The sequence below is a fragment of the Oncorhynchus mykiss genome, chromosome 6 (assembly GCF_057628025.1).
Source record: "Oncorhynchus mykiss isolate SJ-2025 chromosome 6, ASM5762802v1, whole genome shotgun sequence".
Lineage (NCBI taxonomy): Eukaryota > Metazoa > Chordata > Actinopteri > Salmoniformes > Salmonidae > Oncorhynchus > Oncorhynchus mykiss.
This window is the reverse complement of record NC_143027.1, coordinates 4,364,588-4,384,491: the sequence shown is the minus strand read 5'-3', so window position 1 is coordinate 4,384,491 and position 19,904 is coordinate 4,364,588. Positions and strand designations below refer to the sequence as shown.

General features: G+C 43.4%; 1 protein-coding gene across 1 annotated transcript; it reads left to right on the top strand.

Moving 5' to 3' along the window:
- The first annotated feature begins 6,849 nt into the window (after positions 1-6,849).
- Positions 6,850-12,772, top strand: LOC110525167 (proepiregulin). Its single transcript, XM_036979237.2, is given in 7 exon segments — positions 6,850-6,873; positions 6,875-6,907; positions 6,909-6,960; positions 11,305-11,412; positions 11,511-11,634; positions 11,838-11,984; positions 12,244-12,772. Coding segments are annotated over 7 exon segments (552 nt in total). The 5' UTR covers positions 6,850-6,852; the 3' UTR covers positions 12,311-12,772.
- The last annotated feature ends 7,132 nt before the right edge of the window (positions 12,773-19,904 follow it).

The window sequence follows — 19,904 nt, the reverse complement described above, 5'->3', positions numbered from 1 at the left end:
GTTTTAAGGTGGAGATATGGTTCTCCTGTTGCAGTCATGGATTGTTTTAAGGTGGAGATATGGTTCTACTGTTGCAGTCATGGATTGTTTTAAGGTGGAGATATGGTTCTCCTTGTTGCAGTCATGGGTTGTTTTAAGGTGGAGATGTGGTTCTCCTGTTACAGTCATGCACAGTGTTCTTGGTTGGTCACCAATCGACAAGATAATTGAGGAAAAAAAACATGCTTATTTTACTTCATAATATACATAATTTAAAACGGCCGAGTTCTATTCACAACGGTATTCAGTTGGTAAGAGACAGACATTCAGTAAATACTAGGAATAGATTGGTAAGAGACAGACATTCAGTAAATACTAGGAATAGATTGGTAAGAGACAGACATTCAGTAAATACTAGGAATAGATTGGTAAGAGACAGACATTCAGTAAATACTAGGAATAGATTGGTAAGAGACAGACATTCAGTAAATACTAGGAATAGATTGGTAAGAGACAGACATTCAGTAAATACTAGGAATAGATTGTCCTCCATCTATGCGTTATCCCGACAGAAAAAAGAAATGGGTAAAAGAACATTTTGATTTAGAGCAATAAAGAAATTGAATAAATTAACTGATCAAACCAGAAACCCTTTCAATATATAAATGTAAATCTTATTTTAAAACGATTTAAATATAATACATAGAAATGTTGTGGGACGATAGTAGATGAAGAATTTAGATGGAGTATTTATTGGGTCATTATGTTAGTATATTATGTATGTTTGTAATAGTGTGTTATATGTGGATTTGTTTTTGTATTATTATTATGTTAAGGACTCTTGGAAGATTAGTTCTAATGGGGACTAAAAGAGATCCTAATCAAATCAAATGACCACTGTAGTTTGGATTGACTGATTCATTTTATTTGTCAGTAAAAAAATAAACACAAAAAATTTTTTCAAGTGACTGGGATCACATGATAAAGTTGTGGACATATTTCCATTGTTGACATGAATACATGTACAATACATAGAGACACATTACAGAGACACATTACAGAGACACAGACACATTACACAGACACGGACACATTACAGAGACACATTACAGAGACACATTACAGAGATGGACAAAAATCAATTTCTACTGCTCACCAGCCTTTTGACATTATTTTTAAAAGTGGTTATAGTTGGTGTGGCTTGGCGTTTCTGTGGTAGTTTGTTCCACTCAACAGTGCCGGTATACAGTATATACACACACATCTGTTCTTACCAGATAGACTCATATTTTTTTTTAAACGGTCAATATTTGAGTCTCTGGCTCTGGTAAGAAATGTAAAAGTTAGATAGGTATCTGGGGGCTGAGTCCGTGCTGATTCTGTGGACAAGACCAAGATGATTTTGTTTATTCCACAGATTGCCAGACTAGCTGCTTAAAATGCTTGACCTCCAGATGAGTGTGAGTGGGGGAGTTTAAGTACAATTCTTACTAGCTTGTTTTGGCTGGTAGCTTATTCTTTAGATGTTTGGGACTGCTGGTGAAGCATGTTGTGCAGGTAAAATCAAAGTGACACTGGACTAGCACACTTGCCAGAGTCTTTAGGGTGGCTATAGTTTCTATACACTTGGCAAGAGATTTTCATGCAAATATTCTAAGATCTGCATTTAAAAAAATGTTTTTAAACATATGCACATTTTCCCATCAGTGGCAGTTTAATTTTGAATACATTTAACAAAAATGTCTAAAATAACTGTTTTTCGACTTTGTCATTATTTTGTATTGTGTGTAGACTGATGAGGAAAATGATTAATTTAATCCATTTCAGAATAAGTCTGTAATGGAAGAAGTGAAAGGGTTTGAATACTTTCCCCCGAATGCACTGTAGAACAAATGGCACAGATGTTTCACCGGAAGAATGCATGTCAAGCATCTGGTTGGAGTTTCCTGTCCCCTGCCAAATATGGTGGGGACAGGAAGCTCAGTGGTTGGCAGGGGGGGAGAGTTTGGAGCGAGATGGAACATTCAGAAGAAGGTGGGGACAGGAAGCTCAGTGGTTGGCAGGGGTGGAGAGTTTGGAGCGAGATGGAACATTCAGAATATGGTGGGGACAGGAAGCTCAGTGGTTGGCAGGGGGGGAGAGTTTGGAGCGAGATGGAACATTCAGAATATGGTGGGGACAGGAAGCTCAGTGGTTGGCAGCGGGGAGAGTTTGGAGCGAGATGGAACATTCAGAATATGGTGGGGAAAGGAAGCTCAGTGGATGGCAGGGGTGGAGAGTTTGGAGCGAGATGGAACATTCAGAAGATGGTGGGGACAGGAAGCTCAGTGGTTGGCAGGGGTGGAGAGTTTGGAGCGAGATGGACCATTCAGAAGATGGTGGGGACAGGAAGCTCAGTGGTTGGCAGGGGTGGAGAGTTTGGAGCGAGATGGACCATTCAGAAGATGGTGGGGACAGGAAGCTCAGTGGTTGGCTGAGGGGAGAGTTTGGAGCGAGATGGAACATTCAGAAGATGGTGGGGACAGGAAGCTCAGTGGTTGGCAGGGGGGAGAGTTTGGAGCGAGATGGAACATTCAGAAGATGGTGGGGACAGGAAGCTCAGTGGTTGACTGGGGGGAGAGTTTGGAGCGAGATGGAACATTCAGAAGATGGTGGGGACAGGAAGCTCAGTGGTTGGCAGGGGGGGAGAGTTTGGAGCGAGATGGAACATTCAGAAGATGGTAGGGACAGGAAGCTCAGTGGTTGGCAGGGGGGAGAGTTTGGAGCGAGATGGAACATTCAGAAGATGGTGGGGACAGGAAGCTCAGTGGTTGGCAGGGGGGGAGAGTTTGGAGCGAGATGGAACATTCAGAAGATGTTCTCGTCCATGAACCATTTGATCTCAATACACTTTTCTTTTCTCAAAACTAAAACATTTATTTCCAAAGTAAAAAAAGAAGAAAAGAGAAGAACAATGTTTAGGAGGTGTTGCAGGGTTGCCATGTCCACGGTTTTCAACCAAATTGGACGATTCTGGAAAAAAAACGATGTCGATGGCGTCTTCAGAAGCGATTAGATCCGTCAGGATCTGTGACGTACTTTGTAGGCACACTATAATTACTGAAGTAACTTCACCTCTCAAGACACACTTCATTTGAACTAGCTAGATACATCCTGTGTAACAACTAGTAATTTCATTGTACTTGTGCAAATATGACATGTACTCTATTGTGTGTTTATTGTCCCACTTAGATGTACTTAGGTAAATATTACATGCTTTGATATAGCGCCGTATTCCTTGTCATGACTGGCCTGTGAGGATCAGGTTACAGAGGATCACAGTTATACAGAGATGTGGGAGAGGTATAGGGGGGGGGGGGGGGGGGCTATGACCTCACGCCCATCGTAAATTATAAGGCAGCAGCTCAACTCCCTTCTGTTCTCTAACGTGAGACACTGGAATGTCTGTGTGCCTCAGGAAGAGTTTACAGCCTCAAAAACCACAGGACCCACAGAACAAGCAACGCATCCACAAGCTATCCAAACCTTTTTTCACAGGTTGTTAATCAATTGAATGCAGATGAGAAGAGGCGGGGAAAAAAAAATAAGTTGGTGAATTTAGTGGAAATCTGCCCATTTGTAACAAGCATGGTAACAAACATTCATTGTTACACTTCTGTAATTACAGACCACAATTACTACCAGTTACATATTGTTATTATATTGTAACTATAATACTTGTTACAGTGTAATTACATGTGGAATTACACTGTAATAAGGACCCCTTAAAAGGAAGTGTTAACAGAAAACTTCGAAAAGATTTGACTGCTAAGTGGTAGTCCCTGTTTTCCCGCATTCTTGTTTTCTATAAGTAGTGTGGTGGTTTGTTGGGGAGAAGAACATCAAGACAATATTTGCTAGCTAACTGGGCTAACTGGGCTAATTTTAGCTAGCTAACATTATCTCTCTGGCTAATCCTCCATGAACATGGTAAGTTTTAATTTTGGCGGCCTCCCGGGTGGCGCAGTGGTTAAGGGCCATCAGAGTCCCTGGGTTCGCGCCCAGGCTCTGTCGTGCCGCGACCGGGAGGTCCGTGGGGCGACGCACAATTGGCCTAGTGTCATCCGGGTTAGGGAGGGATTGGTCGGTAGGGATCTCCTTGTCTCATCGCGCACCAGCGACTCCTGTGGCGGGCCGGGCTCAGTGCGTGCTAGCCAAGGTTGCCAGGTGCACGGTGTAGCCTCCGACACATTGGTGCGGCTGGCTTCCGGGTTGGATGAGCGCTGTGTTAAGAAGCAGTATGGCTGGTTGGGTTGTGTATCAGAGGACGCATGACATTCAACCTTCGTCTCTCCCGAGCCCTTACGGGAGTTGTAGCAATGAGACAAGATAGTAGCTACTACAACAATTGGATACCACGAAATTGGAGAGAAAAAAGGGGTAAAAAATAAAAATAGCTAGCCAGCTAACGTTTTGACATTTTGATATCTGTTTAGTGAATGACAGTAAATGTGTATATGAAAGAGAGAGAGAAGACAGAGAAAGAGAGCGAGAGAGAGAGGAGACAGAGAAAGAGAGAGAGAGAAGACAGAGAAAGAGAGCGAGAGAGAGAGGAGACAGAGAAAGAGAGAGAGAGAGAGGAGAGGGGAGAGAGAGAGAGGAGACAGAGAAAGAGAGAGAGAGAGAGGAGAGGGGAGAGAGAGAGAGTGTGTGTGTGTGTGACATTGTAAGCAAGCCTAGTTCTTGAAACGTGTAATATTTCCCCCAATATAGATGTGAAATGTTTGATTCATCGGGGACCCTTGAATGTTTGTTTTTTTGTGTTCTGTTTGATATCTTGATATCTTCAATGTGTAGTGATTCCTAATAGCCAGCTTTGTAAGAGCTAAGTTTGTACTAGCCATGCAGATGATCATTCATGTTTCTTCTCTGCATCTGTTCTCACCGAGACTGGATTCTCCAGGAGACTATTCAGCTTCCCATGACTGCCTAATCTTACACTCTCAGAAAAAGAAGGTGCTACAGTATCTAGAACCTAAAAAGGTTAATTGGCTGTCCAAATAGGAGAACCCTTTGAAGAATCTGCTTTGGTTCCATGTAGAATCCTTTTTGGTTCCATGTAGAACCCTTTCCATAGAGGGTTACAAAATGGATCTCAAAAGGGTTCTACCTGGAACCAAACGTGGTTGTTCCTTGAACCAAAAAGGGTTAGGGATGGCCAAAGAACCAGTCTCAGTGTGCAAAACCTGGTTGAAAAGACATCAATACGATATATTTTTTATATATTACATATATTTTTTTTTTATGACGTCTTAATCTGGTCGCAAACTAAGTGAAAAATGAAAGGTACATATTGGAGGGTACACAGTTCATGAATTAGGCTAGCTTACAATGTCTCTCTCTCTCACACACACACACACACACACACACACACACACACACACACGCACACACACACACACACACACAGTAAAGGCTTTGGGGGGCAGTTGGATGTTAAACAGTAGGCTATAGAGATTTCAATCAAAATGCTTTAAAACCCCTGCAGGTCTAAGCCCTTAGATAACATTAACTACTAAGCTAACATATGGAATTGTTTTAATATGGTCATTAAATGTATGATTTAGCATTTCGAATTTTAGTCCCCTATGAGTATAAAAAAATATATAATTTTTATTTTGGGGGGGGGGGGGGGGGCGAAAATTTAATTTGGCCTTTACTGCTATAGCCCATAGAAACACATTGAATAACATATCTAGAAAAGGCAAAACAGACAAGTCAAAAATATTAATCATAAGGAACAAGATTTTGAAGTGTCTGTCCCTTATCTGAGATATATAAGAAAACTCAGGGGGGAAATACCCATGTTTTGTCACGTTATTTTTGGCTCATTTTACCCCCTATTCACTTTCTGCAATTTGTACATCCGGGTCCTGGGTTACATTCAGATGACTCCCCTGAAGCTTGTTTGCCGTGTAGAGCAGATCAACGAACACCGTCATGTTCGTATCCCCTTTTGTTATGGGTGACATATTAGTCTGTAGCTCCCATGGTTTGATCTGGACAGTCGAATTTGTGAAAAGACCTCTTCTAAATCAGGATTTCTGCTACAAAGCGTTCAGACGACTGCCATAAATCGTATGGATGTCATAGAGCCAAACAACCGACTGTCGCGCTCGTGAGTCTCCCCTTTCGATATTGGTGAAACATTCGTTTGTAGCTCACACGGTTTTACAGACGATTTCTTGTCCGGATCCTCTTATGTGTAGAAAAAGACTGCTTTCACAATGGAAAAGGAGATTGGACGGCAGCCAGCACAATAAAGGGTTAATCTCATAGCATAAACGCACAGGAGGCTATTAAACATTCAAAATGACAGTCGACTTTAGGTGGATTTATTAAGTCTATGTATGATCTCACCAAATGGACAATAAAGATTCTACATCTTCTATCCTAACACCTGCTTCCCAGACCAAACCTTGTAATCAAACATAACACAATCATCCAGATTTGACGGTTCTTTGTAAATTAAAAGGACCTTTTGAATTACAGGTTTGGCATTAAGAGCGTTTGATCTAGTTTTTAGTGCCCTCTTTTACCGTACATGATGCTGGAGGTCTAGGCCAATAAAACCTTTTGTAAAGGGTTTATGAATAAAAGCAAAGCAGGTTGTCCATGACGGCTGTCCACGCCCTGTATTACACCAAACCTGATTGTTTACAGCGTCTTTTCATCTGGAACAGCAGAGGCCTAATGTGGTTGTTAGTCTGGTTTTGAGCCCGTAGGCCAATACGAGACAACCTTCGTGGTAATACATCTATTTGACAGGTCGGAAATGCCTGTAGTCCACCGCGATAGGTGCATACCTGTCTACCCGCAGATAGGGTTTCCTGCATGACCCACTTAAAAGCGGCCCATCCTCTCTGCTGCGGTCTCTCTCCATCTCCGACCGCTAAAGAGCAATGAGGAACCCACAATCGTCCATCCTGCTCTCATTTCTCGGTGAGTTAATGGCATCAGTTTAATTTAAAAAAAGTTACATTTAGTCTCAGATAAATGGACAAGTATAAAGCAACTGTGTACAATGTCATTTAGAGAGGCGCAAACTTGAGCCATTACGCGCGTCAGAAAACAAATCGCTTCAGCCTATGTGATTACATGTCCACTGGCTACGCACTATTTTTTTTGTAATGAGTTGTTTTTAGAAAAGGATAGATATAGAGAAATATTCACAGCGTCAATTGACATCGTCCATTTTTTTTTTTTTTAAGGTGTGAAAAGTTTAAATAGCCTAATCCTGTAAGAATGCAGTGATGTACGCCATAGGGGACTACATACATCACGTCTCAGAGCATGGTGTACTGTAGAAGTGATTGTGCTTTCCTCATACCTAGGGCTTCTCTGAGACATTCCTGTCTCAAATGGAAATATGGGGATGGACTGGCTGCATAAATGATACATACAAGAAGGCTTGTGCATCCACACTATTTCATTTTACCCAATGTGACTTCTGATGACTTTTTCTACCTGACATTATACATTTGAATGAATGAATGAATGAATGAGTAAATGTTATTTAATTTTCTTGTCAAATCGCCAGTTGGCAACCCATCCGTAATGGGATTAATTTACACATAAACAAACATTGCAATAATTCAGTGATTTAAATGTATTTTATTTAATATTTCTTCTGGTGTTCTCTGCTCATAACAAACCTACCCACGGGGCTCCTACGTCAAATCAATGTCTATTCCACGTTGGTCCGTATTTTCATTTTAAATGACGTGGAATTCAACGTTGATTCAACCATTGTGTGACAAGTGGGTATTATCATAATGCCTCTGTTTTTATTGGCCTCATCTACTCAAGCTGTTTGAAAAAAAAATATGTTGGCTGCCATGGTTACAGGGAGAGTAGAGGAATATTTACCTGTTGATTGTTTAAGCTACTATGGTACTGTATTTTGTTACCTGGTTACAATACTTTCTGGCTGTCTGACGAAGACATTCTATTCTTGTTGCAGACTGACGTTTTATAGTCATGAATTTAGCCCTGGAGGCAGAACTGAGCATTTTCCGCTAGATGGGCCAGCTGCAAAGTCAAAATTGTCTACAGTACCAGTCAAAAGTTTGGACACACCTACTCATTCAAGGGTTTTTCTTTATCTTTTACTAATTTCTACATTGTAGAATAATAGTGATGACATCAACACTATGGAATCCTGTAGTAAACGGTTAAACAAATCAAAATATATTTTAGATTCTTCAAACCCTTTGCCTTGACGACAACTTTGCATTCTCTCAACCAGCTTAACCTGGAATGCTTTTCCAACAGTCTTGAAGGAGTTCCCACATATGCTGAGCACTTGTTGGCTGCTTTTCCTTCACTCTGCGGTCCAACTCATCCCAAACCATCTCAATTGGGTTGAGGTTGGGTCATTGTGGAGGCCAAGTCATCTGATGCAGCACTCCATCACTCCCCTTCTTGGTCAAATAGTCCTTACACAGCCTGGAGGTGTGTTGGGTCATTGTCCTGTTGAAAAATAAATGATAGTCCCACTAAGCGCAAACCAGATGGGTTGGCGTATTACTGCAGAATGCTGTGGTAGCCATGCTGGTTAAGTGTGCCCTGAATTCTAAATAAATCACTGACCGTGTCACCAGACAAGCACCATCACACCACCTCCTCCATGCTTCACGGTGGGAACCACACATATGGAGATCATCCGTTCACCTACTCTGCGTCTCACAAAGACACAGCGGTTGGAACCAAAAATCTACATTTTGGACTCTTCAGAACAAAGGACAGATTTTCCCGGTCTAATGTCCATTGCTCGTGTTTCTTGGCCCAAGCAAGTCTCTTCTTATTATTGGTGTCCTTTAGTAGTGGTTTCTTTGCAGCAATTCGACCATGAAGGCCTGATTCACACAGTCTCCTCAGAACAGTTGATGTTGAGATGTGTCTGTTAGTTGAACTCTGTGAAGCATTTATTTTGGCTGCAATTTCTGAGGCTGGTAACTAATGAACTTATCCTCTGCAGAAGCGGTAACTCTGAGTCTTCCTTTCCTGTGGCGGTCCTCACGAGAGCCAGTTTCATCACAGCTCTTGATGGTTTTTGCGACTGCACTTGAAGAAACTTTCAAAGTTCTTGAAATGTTCTGCATTGACTGACTTCATGTCTTAAAGTAATGGACTGTCGTTTCTCTTTGCTTATTTGAGCTGTTCTTGCCATAATATGGACTTGGTCTTTTACCAAATAGGGCTATCTTCTGTATACCACCCCATACCTTGTCACAACACAACTGATTGGCTCAAACACATTAAGACGGAAAGAAATTCCACAAATTAACTTTTTAACTAGGCACACCTGTTAATTGAAATGCATTCCAGGTGACTACCTCATGAAGCTGGTTGAGAGAATGCCAAGTGTGCAAAGCTGTCAAGGCAAAGGGTGGCTACTTTGAAGATTCTCAAATATAAAATATATTTTGATTTGTTTAACACTTTTTTTTGTTGTTTGGTTTTTTGGCTTTTTTGGTTACTACATGTTTCCATGTGTTATTTCATAGTTTTGATGTCTTCCCTATTATTCTAAAATAGTACAAGTAAAGAAACCCTTGTAGGTGTGTCCAAACCTTTGACTGGCACTGTATATCTAGGACAGGGCTGTCTAACCCTCTTCCTGGGGATCTACCGTCCTGTAGGTTTTCAGTCCAACCCTCTTCCTGGGGAATCTACCGTCCTGTAGGTTTTCAGTCCAACCCTCTTCCTGGGGATCTACCGTCCTGGTTTTCAGTCCAACCCTCTTCCTGGGGAATCTACCGTCCTGTAGGTTTTCAGTCTAACCCTCTTCCTGGGGATGCTTACTAACAGGGATGTAAACAAATTTGTCCACAATATTTGATAGAAATACACTTTGTGAGTACGGAGCATTTCTGGGATCTTTTATTTCAGCACATGAAACCAACACTTTACATGTTGCCTTAATTCCGTTTATGTCACTTATGCCTGGGAACAGCCCTGCACATATACAACAAGGATGTAAACAAATCTGTGCACCAAATTGTTTTTTTAAGAAATAAGCTTTTTGTGAGTACAGAGCATTTCTGGGATCTTTTATTTCAGCTCATGAAACATGAAACCAACACTTCACATGTTGCTTTTTTTCATTTTTTATATTTTTATCAGTGTAGTTGATGAACTACGTGTCATGTCTCCCAGATCTATGTTAACTCTATATTGTTTTATGTCCTCCTTGATTTGAGAAGAAAGATGCCGAGTTCAACCGATTCTGATGTTAATCATTTTTATTACAGGAGTGTATATACACAATTAACATGTCTTGCCCATTTTTGTCAAATGATCCGTTTCCAACCAATGGCGTTTTTGATTGGATGCCCTTCCATAGCGTTAAAAATGAATGAAATCAGAAATGTAGGGTTAGGCATTCGGGTTGGCAATGTGGTTAAGGTTAGATTCTAAAATCAGATATTGTGACTTTGTGGCAGTGCCCGCTAGTGACCAATCTACAGAGATGCCTTCAGTACACGAGTCATCCCAATAAATGGCAACCTGCATATTTGGTGCCTTGGGGATGGAGACGTTAACCTTGCGTCATTAAGTCATGTCTCAGGAATGTGGCGTTGACAAACGGAGCCGCCACTGTACCAGTCTGTTTAGATATCTTGTCATGCTAAACATGACACTTTCATCAGGAGTTGGCAAGAGGGCAGAAATAGACTGGCATCCATGTTATAACACCGGGGCCTTTTTTGACAACCCAATACCCCATCTGCTTGGCATGGAGCTTGGCATGGAGCTTGGCATGCTGACCACTGCCAGTCTGTGCCAGGCACCTTCACAAAATCAACTCTTCTCCTCCGTCATGTGGATAGAATGACATAGGCTGGGCACAGTAACGGTCATTGCCAGGCCATCATTGTAAACAGTAAGTTATTTAATTGGCCTGCCTGGTAAAATAAAACAATAATTCAACTCAATCCGTTAAGAGTTTCAGGATGACATTTAAGTAGAGATCAGACAACTGCCATGTGGGGTGATGTGGGGTGAAGGACGAAGGGTACAACTGCCATGGCCCGTGGAGTGAAAGATGGAGGGGACAACTGCCATGGCCCGTAGGGTGGTGTGAAAGACGGAGGGGACAACTGCCATGGCCCGTGGGGTGATGTGAAGGACGGAGGGTACAACTGCCATGGCCCGTGGGGTGGAGTGAAAGATGGAGGGGACAACTGCCATGGCCCGTAGGGTGGTGTGAAGGACGGAGGGTACAACTGCTTTGCTAAAAGGGTATTTTGTTTGTTCTCTCTCTGTCTCTCTGACACACAGGTCTGTTATTAGTCTGGCCTGATGTACATTCTACAGATGTCCACTCCTCCACACAGCCAGCCCCAACCAGCCCCCCCTGCTCCCACTGTGAGGCAGGAACAACAGCAGGTAGACCCTCTTCCTGGACTGCTACTACTGACCTGACATATTTTTTAAAAACTATATACTATCTAAATATTTGGTTGGTTATTGGTGTTTTTATCCAGACCAGGAGCAGTCCCGCCCTCACATGGAGAAGGTGATGAGCCGCAAATGTGACTCCAATCTGGAGAGCTACTGTCTCAATGGAGAATGTCTCTTACTGCTGGATCTCAACGAGCACCACTGCAAGTAAGAGAGAACAAATATTATAGGATTTATTGTCACGTACATATAAAGGTGTAGTTTACCTGGTGTGTGTGTGTGTGTGTTTTGTGATAGCGCTCTGTAATGTGGGGGTGCTCAGTAATGGGATGGTGTGTGTGCGTGTGACTCATGTCCCTCTCTCTCCAGGTGTGAGAGGGGTTGCGTGACTCATGTCCCTCTCTCTCCAGGTGTGAGAGGGGTTACTACGGGCCCAGGTGTGCTCACCTGGAGATGGTGTTTCAGCCAATGAAAGAAGAGCATGTCATCCTGATGGTGGTATGTGGGGGCCTTCTGTTTATAGGCATCGCTGGCGCCTTCTACTTCTTCTGCCGATGGTGAGAGACAGTGGGGGAGAGAGAGCATGCATCTGTGTCAGAGGAAGCTAGTGGGAGGAGCTACTGGATAGCTCATTGTAATGGCTGAGACGGAACGTTATCAAACATATGGAACGTTTGATTCCATTCCAATGATTCCGTTCCAATGATTCCGTTCCAGCCATTACAATGAGCCCATCCTCCTATATCTCCTCCCACCAGTCCTGTGTTTGTGTGTCTGTTTGTATCTGTGTGTCATTGGCTGCTCCTACTGTTCCAGGTACAAGAGAAATAGATGTCCACCCCAACAGAAACAGCAGACGTACCAGGAGGTGCAGATGGTGTGACGTGTGTATGTTTGACAGTAGCCATAAGGCCAATCATTATGTTCCATAATATACTGTAGTTCTGTTACTTACCAGGGTTACGTTCATTAGGGTACGCAACGAAAAACATTTTTTTTTATGTTTAAAAAAAAATGTTTTTTTTTTAATAGTTTTGTAACGGATAATGTTTCACTCAGTTTTCTTCCATGCTGTGCCAACTGAACACGACTCCAGCATTTCTACTGTGTGTGTGTGTGTGTGTGTGTCAAACTGAAAATGTATTTTTGTCAGGAGTAAGTTTTGCATGGCTGTAAAGACTATTTCTGTCTCCTTCATGTTAGAATGGCTGACTATCCTGTTTGGTATCATGTCTGTTCCAGTTTCTGGCCATATTGAACTTCATATGCAGTATTTTAAATTATACAAATATTTGTGTTTTTCTTATTTATGAAATTTCTAATAAAACTAGTCCTTCTCTTTGTAGTCGTGTCTGAATGTCATCCTTGGTCCTTCGCTCTGAACATGCACAAACACACCTACAACCAGGGCTCTAAAGTGTGACCAAATGCAGCCAAATATTTAGCTTGTGTGACTTGGGAGTGTTTATTTGGGGAGCATCAGTGCGTTTATTAAAAATAAATAGAAATCCATACAACATATCTTTGTTTTTCGGCGCTAAAGAGAACAGCGGATGCTGAGTTTTAATATTTAATTTGACCTTTATTTTACTAGGCAAGTCAGTTAAGAACAAATTCTTATTTATTTGACTGCCTAGGAACAGTGGGTTCCTGAACAACATATTGTCAGCTCGGGGGTTTGAACTTGCAACCTTCCAGTTACTAGTCCAACACTCTAACCACTAGGCTACCCTGCCAACATGGCTGGCAAAGATGAGAATGAAGGTGATGAGAATACTGGATGGGCTACAGTCACTAAGTGCTAGCTAACATCACAGTTAAACCAGCGTCTAGCAAGCCTACTGCTCCTGACTCAACTACTTCACAGTTCAAATCAAATCAAATGTATTTATATAGCCCTTCGTACATCAGCTGATATCTCAAAGTGCTGTACAGAAACCCAGCCTAAAACCCCAAACAGCAAGCAATGCAGGTGTAGAAGCACGGTGGCTAGGAAAAACTCCCTAGAAAGCCCAAAACCTAGGAAGAAACCTAGAGAGGAACCAGGCTATGTGAGGTGGCCAGTCCTCTTCTGGCTGTGCCGGGTGGAGATTATAACAGAACATGGCCAAGATGTTCAAATGTTCATAAATGACCAGCATGGTTGAATAATAATAAGGCAGAACAGTTGAAACTGGAGCAGCAGCACGGTCAGGTGGACTGGGGACAGCAAGGAGTCATCATGTCAGGTAGTCCTGGGGCATGGTCCTAGGGCTCAGGTCCTCCGAGAGAGAGAAAGAAAGAGAGAAGGAGATAATTAGAGAGAGCACACTTAAATTCACACAGGACACCGAATAGGACAGGAGAAGTACTCCAGATATAACAAACTGACCCTAGCCCCCCGACACATAAACTACTGCAGCATAAATACTGGAGGCTGATACAGGAGGGGTCAGGAGACACTGTGGCCCCATCCGAGGACACCCCCGGACAGGGCCAAACAGGAAGGATATAACCCCACCCACTTTGCCAAAGCACAGCCCCCACACCACTAGAGGGATATCTTCAACCACCAACTTACCATCCTGAGACAAGGCTGAGTATAGCCCACAAAGATCTCCGCCATGGCACAACCCAAGGGGGGGCGCCAACCCAGACAGGATGACCACATCAGTGAATCAACCCACTCGGGTGACGCACCCCTTCCAGGGACGGCATGAGAGATCCCCAGTAAGCCAGTGACTCAGCCCCTGTAATAGGGTTAGAGGCAGAGAATCCCAGTGGAAAGAGGGGAACCGGCTAGCCAGAGACAGCAAGGGCGGTTCGTTGCTCCAGAGCCTTTCCGTTCACCTTCCCACTCCTGGGCCAGACTACACTCAATCATATGACCCACTGAAGAGATGAGTCTTCAGTAAAGACTTAAAGGTTGAGACTGAGTTTGCGTCTCTGACATGGGTAGGCAGACCGTTCCATAAAAATGGAGCTCTATAGGAGAAAGCCCTGCCTCCAGCTGTTTGCTTAGAAATTCTAGGGACAATTAGGAGGCCTGTGTCTTGTGACCGTAGTGTACGTGTAGATATGTACGGCAGGACCAAATCAGAGAGATAGGTAGGAGCAAGCCCATGTAATGCTTTGTAGGTTAGCAGTAAAACCTTGAAATCAGCCCTTGCTTTGACAGGAAGCCAGTGTAGGGAGGCTAGCACTGGAGTAATATGATCCATTTTTTTGGTTCTAGTCAGGATTCTAGCAGCCGTATTTAGCACTAACTGAAGTTTATTTAGTGCTTTATCCGGGTAGCCGGACATTGCAGTAGTCTAACCTAGAAGTGACAAAAGCATGGATGAATTTTTCTGCATCATTTTTGGACAGAAAGTTTCTGATTTTTGCAATGTTACGTAGATGGAAAAAAGCTGTCCTTGAAATGGTCTTGATATGTTCTTCAAAAGAGAGATCAGGGTCCAGAGTAACGCCGAGGTCCTTCACAGTTTTATTTGAGACGACTGTACAACCATTAAGATTAATTGTCAGATTCAACAGAAGATCTCTTTGTTTCTTGGGACCTAGAACAAGCATCTCTCTTTTGTCCAACTTTAAAAGTAGAAAGTTTGCAGCCAGCCACTTCCTTATGTCTGAAACACATGCTTCTAGCAAGGGCAATTTTGGGGCTTCACCATGTTTCATTGAAATGTACAGCTGTGTGTCATTCGCATAGCAGTGAAAGTTAACATTATGTTTTCGGATAACATCCCCAAGAGGTAAAATATATAGTGAAAACAATAGTGGTCCTAAAACGGAACCTTGAGGAACCCCGAAATTTACAGTTGATTTGTCAGAGGACAAACCATTCACAGAGACAAACTGATATCTTTCCGACAGATAAGATCTAAACCAGGCCAGAACTTGTCCGTGTAGACCAATTTGGGTTTCCAATCTCTCCAAAAGAATGTGGTGATCGATGGTATCAAAAGCAGCACTAAGGTCTAGGAGCACGAGGACAGATGCAGAGCCTCGGTCCGATGCCATTAAAATGTCATTTACCACCTTCACAAGTGCCGTCTCAGTGCTATGATGGGGTCTAAAACCAGACTGAAGCATTTCGTATACATTGTTTGTCTTCAGGAAGGCAGTGAGTTGCTGCGCAACAGCCTTTTCTAAAAATTTTGAGAGGAATGGAAGATTCGATATAGGCCGATAGTTTTTTATATTTTCTGGGTCAAGGTTTGGCTTTTTCAAGAGAGGCTTTATTACTGCCACTTTTAGTGAGTTTGGTACACATCCGGTGGATAGAGACCCGTTTATTATGTTCAACATAGGAGGGCCAAGGACAGGAAGCAGCTCTTTCAGTAGTTTAGTTGGAATAGGGTCCAGTATGCAGCTTGAAGGTTTAGAGGCCATGATTATTTTCATCATTGTGTCAAGAGATATAGTACTAAAACACTTGAGCGTCTCTCTTTATCCTAGGTCCTGGCAGAGTTGTGCAGACTCAGGACAACTGAGCTTTGAAGGAATACGCAGATTTAAAGAGGAGTCCGTAATTTGCTTTCTAATAATCATAATCTTTTCCTCAAAGAAGTTCATGAATTTATCACTGCTAAAGTGAAAGTCATCCTCTCTTGGGGAATGCTGCTTTTTAGTTAGTTTGTAGTAGGAGTGCTGTTTGATGTACCTGGCAGATCCAAATGATGTTGCCAAGATGGTGAAGAAAGTGATGGCTACAGGATCTAGGAGAGAGAGAGAGATGACTGCCTTGTGCCTCACCAGAATCCAGGAGAGAGAGAGATGTGACTGCCTTGTGCCTCACCAGAATCCAGGAGAGAGAGAGAGGTGACTGCAGGGCACCAATCACGGGTGTGATTTCTGGAGTTTCTGTGGAAGTTGGGGCTAAGAAGATCAAGATGAAAATTCCTGGAGTAGTTGGAGCTTGACTATTGACGCGTGTGTACAATGGAAAGAAGATCGAGTATGTCTCTGTTACTGTTTTTAACCGGGTGCATATCTCAGGTTGGAATCCACCCCCCCCCCCCCCCCCGTCTGAAAAGTTAAGCTCTGTTATGAAATCCTCGAAGTCTGATGTGATGAAATCATAACTCAACACTTCAGAGTAAGCAAATATTCTCCACATTCCACTACTACAGGAATGTACACAAGAAAAATGGCAGACGTAAAACCTTGCTTGGGTGAAATATTTATGAGAATATGAGGGTCAGATATGTTCTATATCTGGTCGCCACTACACACAGTCACCACTACTACTTTTCCCCATTATCTTTTGGACTATGCCAGGAGATGCTGATTCTGCAGGTACCAGATCAGGTACCAGATCACGTTTGGACCTGGCCCAAATGTGGAAGCTATGCCGTCCTTTAGGGGCAACAACGTGAGCGCCTGTTATTTTCTAACAGGCTTGCTATTTGCATTGTGGATGGGGATGGGGGTGGTGGGGGGGAGGGGGGGGTTTAAACCACAAACTCAGGATTGGAAGGTTGCATGATGTTTTTGTAGTTTTAAGCCTTAATCCAAACCTTAATCTTTAACAGAATGAATGCATAGACTCACATTTTAGTTAAACTTTTTTTTTTGCAGCTTTTGACTGACAGCTGAGTTTCGGAAAACACGTGGCACAACGTAAACGTCAAGCCATGGAGTAATTCAGGAACCCCAGTCAAGGCAGGAGTTAGCGTTTTAGTTGGAGATTCGGGTTGATTACTGTACACGCAAAGCGTGCACACACACACACTTCCTCCTCATTACATTATCCAGAGGTAATGACCTGTACCAAATGGCTCGTTAGATAAACACACCATGAGTGCGTGTAGGAGTGCCTACTAAATTTACCTCAGGCAAGGCAAACGAAGACAAAGACCCACACTAACACATAATACGGAGGGAAAAAAAGTGGAGCTAACCAAACCAAACCTGAGGAGATACAAGACAGAAAGTTTGGGTTTATCAACTTTAAAAAGCAGCGCTATCAACATCTCTCATACCACCTGGAGCACTGGGCCAGCTGCTCTTAAATATCACCTGGGAAACACCTTCTGACTAACGAGATGACAAGCGGGGATAACACATACTGACTAACGAGGGGGAGGGAACCAATCAGGTCGCCCGATGTGCTAACGTCCAATGGAAAAAGCATGTAACAGGTTCAGGAGTTAATGTTAATGAGTTATTTTATGCAAATTTATACAAATGATGTTCATAAATAAAAAATGATGACAGGGAAGACATTGAGACCTAGGTCTAATTTCCAAATGCACCCTGTATAATACAATATAAATAGTATGAAGTCCACTGTTAGCACTGAGGTGGTGTGCCCTAGTAGGAAGACCACTGTTAGCACTGAGGTGGTGTGCCCTAGTAGGAAGACCACTGTTAGCACTGAGGTGGTGTGCCCTAGTAGGAAGACCACTGTTAGCACTGAGGTGGTGTGCCCTAGTAGGAAGACCACTGAGGTGGTGTGCCCTAGTAGGAAGACCACTGAGGTGGTGTGCCCTAGTAGGAAGACCACTGTTAGCACTGAGGTGGTGTGCCCTAGTAGGAAGACCACTGAGGTGGTGTGCCCTAGTAGGAAGACCACTGAGGTGGTGTGCCCTAGTAGGAAGACCACTGTTAACACTGAGGTGGTGTGTCCCAGTAGGAAGACCACTGAGGTGGTGTGCCCTAGTAGGAAGACCACTGTTAACACTGAGGTGGTGTGTCCCAGTAGGAAGACCACTGAGGTGGTGTGCCCCAGTAGGAAGACCACTGTTAACACTGAGGTGGTGTGTCCTAGTAGGAAGACCACTGAGGTGGTGTGTCCTAGTAGGAAGACCACTGTTAACACTGAGGTGGTGTGCCCTAGTAGGAAGACCACTGAGGTGGTGTGCCCTAGTAGGAAGACCACTGTTAACACTGAGGTGTTGTGTCCCAGTAGGAAGACCACTGAGGTGTTGTGTCCCAGTAGGAAGTCCACTGAGGTGGTGTGCCCTAGTAGGAAGACCACTGTTAACACTGAGGTGTTGTGTCCCAGTAGGAAGACCACTGAGGTGGTGTGTCCTAGTAGGAAGACCACTGTTAACACTGAGGTGGTGTGTCCTAGTAGGAAGACCACTGAGGTGGTGTGTCCTAGTAGGAAGACCACTGTTAACACTGAGGTGGTGTGTCCTAGTAGGAAGACCACTGAGGTGGTGTGTCCTAGTAGGAAGACCACTGTTAACACTGAGGTGGTGTGTCCTAGTAGGAAGACCACTGAGGTGGTGTGTCCTAGTAGGAAGACCACTGAGGTGGTGTGCCCTAGTAGGAAGACCACTGAGGTGGTGAGTCCTAGTAGGAAGACTACTGTTAACACTGAGGTGGTGTGTCCCAGTAGGAAGACCACTGAGGTGGTGTGTCCCAGTAGGAAGACCACTGAGGTGGTGTGTCCCAGTAGGAAGACCACTGAGGTGGTGTGTCCTAGTAGGAAGACCACTGAGGTGGTGTGTCCCAGTAGGAAGACCACTGAGGTGGTGTGTCCCAGTAGGAAGACCACTGAGGTGGTGTGTCCTAGTAGGAAGACCACTGAGGCTGTGTGTCCCAGTAGGAAGACCACTGAGGTGGTGTGTCCCAGTAGGAAGACCACTGAGGTGGTGTGTCCTAGTAGGAAGACCACTGAGGTGTTGTGTCCCAGTAGGAAGACCACTGTTAACACTGAGGTGGTGTGTCCTAGTAGGAAGACCACTGAGGTGGTGTGTCCCAGTAGGAAGACCACTGAGGAGGTGTGTCCCAGTAGGAAGACCACTGAGGTGGTGTGTCCCAGTAGGAAGACCACTGAGGCTGTGTGTCCTAGTAGGAAGACCACTTTGTGCAGGTCATCCGGCACTATCAGCTCCAATATAAATAACATGAGCAAGTCTACTTCTGATAAGCTTCCCAGTAAAGCATTAAAAAACAATCAAGCAACCCAGAAAAGTGCTAGAAATAGCCCATATTAACATATGCAGCCTGAGAAACAAGGTCCATGAAGTCAATAACTAGCTTGTAACAGATGCCATTCATATTCTGACTGATCTCTGGAAACTCACTTAGATAATAACTTTGATGATACAGTGGTAGCATTACATGGTTATAACATCTACCGAAAAGACAGAAATGCCAACGGGGGAGGTGTTGCTGTTTATATTCAGAACCACATTCCTGTAAAGATTAGAGACGATCTAATGTTAAATACTGTTTAAGTAATATGGCTACAGGTTCATCTGCCTCACCTAAAGCCCATTCTGGTGGGAAGCTGCTATAGACCATCAAGTGCTAACAGTCAGTATCTGGTAATGTATGAAATGCTTGATAATGTATGTGATATCAACAGAGAGGTATATTTTCTGGGTGATTTAAATATTGACTGGCTTTAATCAAGCTGCCCACTCAAGAAAAAAGCTGCAAACTGTAACTAGTGCCTGCAATCTGGGTCAGGTTACCAGTCAACCTACCAGGGTTGTTCCAAACAGCACAGGAATGACATCATCAACATGTATTGATCA